This window comes from Wasmannia auropunctata, unplaced genomic scaffold (genome assembly GCF_000956235.1).
Source record: "Wasmannia auropunctata unplaced genomic scaffold, wasmannia.A_1.0 LD336051.1, whole genome shotgun sequence".
Taxonomy (NCBI): domain Eukaryota; kingdom Metazoa; phylum Arthropoda; class Insecta; order Hymenoptera; family Formicidae; genus Wasmannia; species Wasmannia auropunctata.
In genome coordinates, this window is record NW_012026839.1 from 167985 (window position 1) to 174934 (window position 6950).

The 6950-nt window shown below is 32.8% G+C and overlaps 2 protein-coding genes across 2 annotated transcripts in view; both read left to right on the forward strand.

The window, feature by feature from the left end:
* The window catches only part of LOC105451493, a 9114-nt gene extending 4264 nt beyond the window's left edge, over positions 1–4850 (forward strand). Inside the window, exons 5-10 of the mRNA XM_011691974.1 lie at positions 604–814; positions 976–1224; positions 2995–3103; positions 3270–3583; positions 4109–4360; positions 4493–4850. Of these exons, the coding sequence (XP_011690276.1) occupies positions 604–814; positions 976–1224; positions 2995–3103; positions 3270–3583; positions 4109–4360; positions 4493–4627 (1270 nt within the window). The 3' untranslated portion in view covers positions 4628–4850. The remainder of the gene's footprint in view (positions 1–603; positions 815–975; positions 1225–2994; positions 3104–3269; positions 3584–4108; positions 4361–4492) is intronic.
* A 343-nt stretch (positions 4851–5193) lies between these two features.
* LOC105451450 (WD repeat-containing protein on Y chromosome) lies at positions 5194–6092 on the forward strand. Its single transcript, XM_011691897.1, has 4 exons — positions 5194–5306; positions 5402–5613; positions 5752–5846; positions 5908–6092. Exons 1-4 carry the CDS (start codon positions 5294–5296, stop codon positions 6041–6043), a joined length of 456 nt encoding a protein of 151 aa, XP_011690199.1. The 5' UTR covers positions 5194–5293; the 3' UTR covers positions 6044–6092.
* The last annotated feature ends 858 nt before the right edge of the window (positions 6093–6950 follow it).

Consider the following 6950-nt stretch of genomic DNA (forward strand, 5'->3'; position numbering starts at 1 on the left):
TGCTCTTCCGATCTTGTAAATTAATTTTTTTTTCTTTCGTTATATCTCAAAAACTATTAAGATATCAAAAAATCTTTTATACGAAAGTTTTACTGTAAAATTACTTCTATTTATTTACGTTAATATAGAATTTTTAAAAATGATTATTTTCAAAAAATTGTTAAAATATAATTATTAAAAAAAATATTATTAACGTAAACGAATAAATACAATTTTATTGTAAAACTTTTGTTTTACTGTACAACATTTCTTGATAACTTGATATCAGATATAACGAAAGAAAAAAAAATTAATTTACATGTAAGGGGTGGATTCATCCTTTAAATTATTTTTTAGCACCAACTGATAATTTCTAAATTCATTTATTTATGTGATCTCAAAGTGTACCAAGTTTTATTAAAATCAGAATTTGACACTTCGCGAGGTTCCCTTGTCAGTTAATCATATTTACTGCAGGCGTATAATACATTCTGAAATGTGTATTCATTGATTTACAGAAACGTTCGCTGAGGAACACGTAGTGATCAACGGTGGTCGGCTCGTCGCACCAGGCGAAGACCCGTATCACGTTTTTTTAAAGTTGGGTGATTATTATATTTGCAGCGGCTCCATCATCAACCAGACTAAGATTTTGACCGCTGCTAGCTGCGTGAACTACATTGTAGATTCACCCTACTTAAGCAACTTTACGATTGTGACTGGCACCATTAATACCACTGGAGGCGAGATCCATACTGTTAAAAACATTATCATACATTCAGGATACACGGGCAAGCTGACAAATTCTTTTCAGAATGACATTGCAATAATTACGGTATATTGACGTATCGTCGAATAATTCACTGCAGTTTGCTTCAGCAATTTCGAAAGTGTCATTTTTTTATTTCTTTCTAATTTCTCTTAACATCTTTCTTCTTGTTCCTCCATTTTAATTCTTTCATTTAAATCATCAGTCATCTAGTTCGTTTGTTTCAGCTCACAGACTCGATTAAATACAATCAAAATCAAAAACCAATCACCTTGGCCATTACTGAACCTACCCACAAACAGAAATGTACCTTAACTAGATGGGGTTCAATCAAAACAAACGACGGATCGATTAAATCCATCCTTGAAAAGATGGACGAAGATGTGATAGATCGGAAAAGGGGCAACAATTTTGATATACGTTTACGTAACACCCAGTTGTGCGCGTTTAATCGATTGCGGAATGGCAATTGTATGGTAAGTAATGTCCATTGTATAGATGTATGGGGAATAATTTCCCTACAGTTTGATGAGACGATTGATTCACCAATTGAAGAGACTCAATAATTAAACCGGAAGTTAAAAAACATTTGTGTGGATTTCCAGAATGACAGAGGTGGTCCGCTTATCTGCAATGGTGAACAGGCCGGTATTAATGCCTGGGTTTTTCCTTGCGCTAACCGCGATTCTGATATCTACACTAATATCGCCTATTATCGCAAATTTATCCTTTCAGCCTTAGAAAACGCGTAAAATTTATGAAGCGTATACAAAGACACTGTTCAATGTATCATATATGTACCTATATATGTTAACTGATATGAACGCGCCGAAAGAATTCGTTGCTGCAATATGGCGAAACTATAAATGTCGGCCGCGTCTTTAAAAAAGATAAAACACTTCTGTACTTTAATATTAATATAATTAAATCCAACATATCTATGCCTCGGCATATGTTGCACTTTCTTCTATTTGTACGTTGTAGTTAGTGACTTGATTAAAATTATTGTTGTTAATAAATAAGTGTTATAATAAATTTATTGAAATTGTTAGTTTTTAATCAATTTTGAATCTTTCCAGGCCTTTGCGACAGGTATAACTGTATGCGAGTTATTATTCATTTCCAGGTCTTTCAATAAAAAAATAATTATTAATTTGTAACAATTCGTATATATATATAAGGTGTTTTATAATCATTTAATCATTATTAGTTGATAATAATTAAACTAGTTTAATCGTAAAAAATTTTCTAAAAATTAGATATTCTAAGAAATAAATAAAATGGAATAATTCTAAAGATAGTACGTCCTAAGGTACGTTCTGTATTATATAGGATTTCTATGTTAGAGTGCATTTCGTGTACATTAAGAAAAAATTCTTAGAGTACAATGTAATTAGATTGTATCAGTATTATCATATTCCATTGCTCGATATTTTAAAAACAATAATATAAGGTAAATTATTTATTTAATTAGTACATCAAGTGGAAAAATAAAACATTTTATAAATATTCCTGAACATTGAAAATGATATTAAAAATATTTTATTTGGTAACATTATCAAAAGAAATGTCGATCAGAGAAATGTTATTTATTTTTTCACTTTCAAAGAATATTTTTTATTTGGTTTTTAATTATTTTATATAACGAACTGAAAATTAAGAGATATGCAGCGAATTAAATTTGCAATTTTTGTTATTATATCATAAATTATTTTTTACAAAAAAGTTTGAAAACTTATAGAAACATGCACAGTAAAAACCGTTATATCCGTTTAAAAAAAAAAAAAGAATGACGAAGATGAAACATATTTGGATTTATATTCTTCATAATAAAAGTTACGTAACATTTTCTTTTTTAGACACTTCTTTATTTAGTTAATCGTTTAAGCAAAGGTACATTATATATAATTTATTGTTAGTATTGTTACTAATAATAATTTTTAATTAATTAATAATACATCAAGTGACGAAATTTGTTATTTGGTTTTCGATATCTTGCATTTTGATCGGATCGCTTCACAATAAGAATAGTAATAAAGAGATACGCTTTGTATGCTTAATTATGTACATTTTATCGTTCTTCCTCATTTAATTTATACCACGTAATTATATTTGTAATATTTGATTTTGTATCTGCTTCATTAAGATGCAGGATAGGCGTCATTGCGTTTATTTATTTAAGAAATGCGACCAGCTGTTCGCCGAGGTCGAATTACAGATACGAATCTGCTATAAAAAGAAAGTAGAAATTGTTGCTTTCACTCCCAGTTTCATCTTTGATCTGGCCTAAGTTTAATTACCGATCACCGATCATGCTGCCATTTATTTTCTTGGTAGTCGGCGTTCTTGCTCAGCGTAAGTAAAGGCATATAGTATGGTGACAAAAAACGTATTTTTTTGTTATTTTTATTTACCGATGAACAGTTTGCTCATCACTCGATCATTATTAATACCGTACTCGTTTTACATTCTGCAAGAAATGCGTATTTAAATTATTATACGACATATCGTCGATTTGCAGAGACGTTCGCTGAGGAACCCGAAAAGATTGTCGGTGGCACGCCCGCCGCACTAGGCGAATTCCCGCACCAATGTTCTCTGAGACTGAGTGGCAGTCACATTTGCGGCTGCTCCATCATCGGCTCGACCAAGATCCTGACTGCCGCTCACTGTGTGGACGGTATGGCTCGTGCACCTTACAGCAATTTCAAAGTTGCCACCGGTTCTATCTCAGTCAAAGGAGGAGAGATCCATAATGTGCAGAAAGTTGTTGTGCATCCGAGATACACTGGCAAACAACAAGATGCTTGGAACAATGATGTCGCCGTAATCACGGTAAGTTACCACTGCGATTTGCTTCTGCGCTTTTGAAGACTTCAGTTTATAATTTTTTTCTTCTAACTTCTTCTAATGTCGTCTTCTTGTTCCTCCATTTTATTCTGTTAATAAATAATGTCGGCTCGCGCCGTTCCACCTTGCACCTCAGAAACTATTGCTTCGAAAAGCCGTGACCGAGGAAACTATCGCCCTCTCTTAGTTTTGGTTATCAGAACAACTTCGACGGATCGACGGAATAATAAAGCTTGAAGACCTTTTCGGGTTAATTGCTAACACACAATTTTTGCGAATATACTCAGACGACACGCACGCACGCAGATCGCTCTGAAAGATCGTATAAGAATGCGCTAGAAAAAAAAATACAGCCGCGGAGCACGATAAAAAAAAAGAGTAATACGGGGAAGCGGATCGTGTTGGCCGCGATATAATTTCGCGCGTTGATAAGGCTCGCTAAATCGTTATTGATCATGTTTCATGGAAAGATATTCCTTTCATTTAAATCATCTATTTCGTTTATTTCAGCTCTCAAACCCGATTCAATTCAATGCAAATCAAAAACCGATCGCCCTGACCGATTCTCCTCCTACCGCTGGACAGAAATGTACCTTGTCTGGATGGGGTAAGATTAGCACGAACGGACCACTCGCGAACAGTCTTCTGAAGATGGAGCAGTCCGTGGTCGGGCTACCCCAATGCCAACAAATCCATCGTGGTATGCCCTTGGATAACAGCCACCTGTGCACGCTCAATCGTGCTGGAATTGGCGCTTGTCAGGTGAGTTATTAGATACTATGAGCATAGTTTCCCTAGTTTGATAGAGACGATTGATTCATCAATTGTCGAGAGGGGCTCGGTAATTATTCAGTAAATCAAGAAATTAACGAAAATGTCTATCTGCATTTCCAGGGTGACAGCGGTGGCCCGCTCATCAGCAACGGCGTACAGATCGGTATCACTTCCTGGGTTATGCCTTGCGCTCAGGGTTACCCTGATGCCTACGCCAATGTCTACCATCTTCGCAACTTTATTCTTTCTAACTAAGAAAATGCGTAAAGGCAATCTATGGCACGTACGACATATATAGGTCTACTCAATATACGTATCAAGTCAACTGGTATCAACGCGCCGCAAGAATACGCTATTGCGATGTCAATTAAAGTTATACACAATATATCGACCGCATCTTTAAAAGAGAGTTAAAATTTAAACACTTCTGTACTTTAATATTAATAAATAAATGCTATATGATTAAATCTATCAGAAATGTTGATTCTTAATCGATATATAAATCCTAGCTAGTTTATTGAAATAGTATAGATTAATTGTTTGCATCAACCATTGTATAAATTTACAATTTACTCTGGATTAATATTATTTTTCATCTTTTTTATTAATATTTTTATGATAAATTGATACATAACAAAAGTAATATCTCTATAACAAAAAAGAATTGCGATTCATAAAAAATTGATGAGAAATATTTTCGATTTAATTTTAAATAATTCAATTCTGTAGAATATGTAAATTCTAGAACCCTTTATTTTTAATGTAAAATAATTTCATGTAACACACGTTGGGAAGACAACAGAGAATTATTGATCAAACATCGAATCTCATATGACGCAAGTTCACGCAAGTTCAGAACGCCAGCTGTTGCAAGTACAAGTACAATTTTTAATATTTCGATAGAATAGTAATCTGTTTATTATGCAACATTCTTGTAAGTCAACGATCGCTTTTACTTAATTCGAAAGTCCAAATTATATCGTCGTATATACCGCTTTTGTAAATATTTTACATCATATATTATCGTAGACATTTCTAGCGAGGAAGATGAAGCAGAACATGAGGAAGAAGATACTTGGCCTTCTGCAAATCATTCGAAATCGCAGAAGAAGGAACTCGATGAATTTGATTTAGCTTACGGTAGACAATTGCAATCCCCGATACTTGGTTATCATTGTCAATTTCCTGATTTGCCAACAAGTTGCATACCTCCCACAATTCTGGATACGTCTCTGCTACATGTAAGATTCAACGATATGCATTCGATGTAACGATTAAACGAAATATTCCACTTTTATTGCAATGCTTTTTGCCATATATTAATTATATCGACAATTATCATCAATAATTTTGCTACATAAAATTCTCTATTTTTGCAGATTCCCGTTTATGCCCATTTAAAAATATATGATCTGAAGCCTGTGCGGTTGCCGGAGGCACCATCGATCTTATCGGCGTTGCAGCTGCAATTTTCGTGAGTATTTTTCTCTGCATGTTTTTTTCACACTTAATTAATTATTACGCTTTACTTTTAGGGAAGGCACCGTACTCAGTAAATCCTCGAGGGAAATGTCGACCGCGCGATTAAGCGAAGAAAATGGTGTATCCACTTTGTGCAACGCTCGAAACAATATAAAAATTACGAATAAAAAACAACGTGCGGAAATGTAGGCTTAAATACCATGCAGCATAAATGAAAAATATATTCCTAAAAAATGCACTTTTATATCTTTAATTTTTCTTTCTACCGCGGATGTGACTGATTTAATGATTCGATTTTCTTTTTCATTTGCAATATGTTAAATAATACTTAATATACAGTCATCAAACTAATTGTCCGGATAATGCGTTAATATATCGATAATTTCTAAAAATTTAAGATAGAGCACTTTGTAAAAAATTATCTTAATGAGATTTTTAAAAAAGCATTTTACAGCTTGAAATCTCCATTTTTCAAGTTGATACTTTAGAAAACGATTAACTGACTTTCTTCGAAGTCGCATTAATACAAATGGAAATATAACAAATCGCAAAATTTTTTCCCAACTTTGCAAAGTTTCACAACCCGAAATAAAAATCGCATTAAAATGAGGTGTACAGTTTTTGAAAGAATGAATATTTGTCTTTAATTTGCTTTTTTGTTGAGTGTTGTACGATTTTTTTTCACCAAATTATTCAACTTTGAGTCAAAAATGACCTTTTTTGCTTTGATGTGATTATATTTATTTTATTGATTAAATCTGTATATTTAAATAAATAATAAATTTGACTAATACTTTTGATGAAAATGTATTACTAGGAATAGTTTTTATTTCTAAATACTATTTTCTTTATAAAATTACAATATTTGATAGAGTTTTAGCAAAAAATAAATTCCCAATACCTGTGCCCAGACTGTTTCTCGTGACTGTAACTCGATGAAAAAAATTTCAAGATAGAGCAACTTCGTCAAAAATGATTGTAACAAGATTTTTAAAAAAGCATTTTATAGCTAGAAATCTCCACTTTTCAAATTAATACTTTAGAAAACGACTGAGTTTTTTCGGAGCCGCATATATAGATACAAATGGAGGTGTGA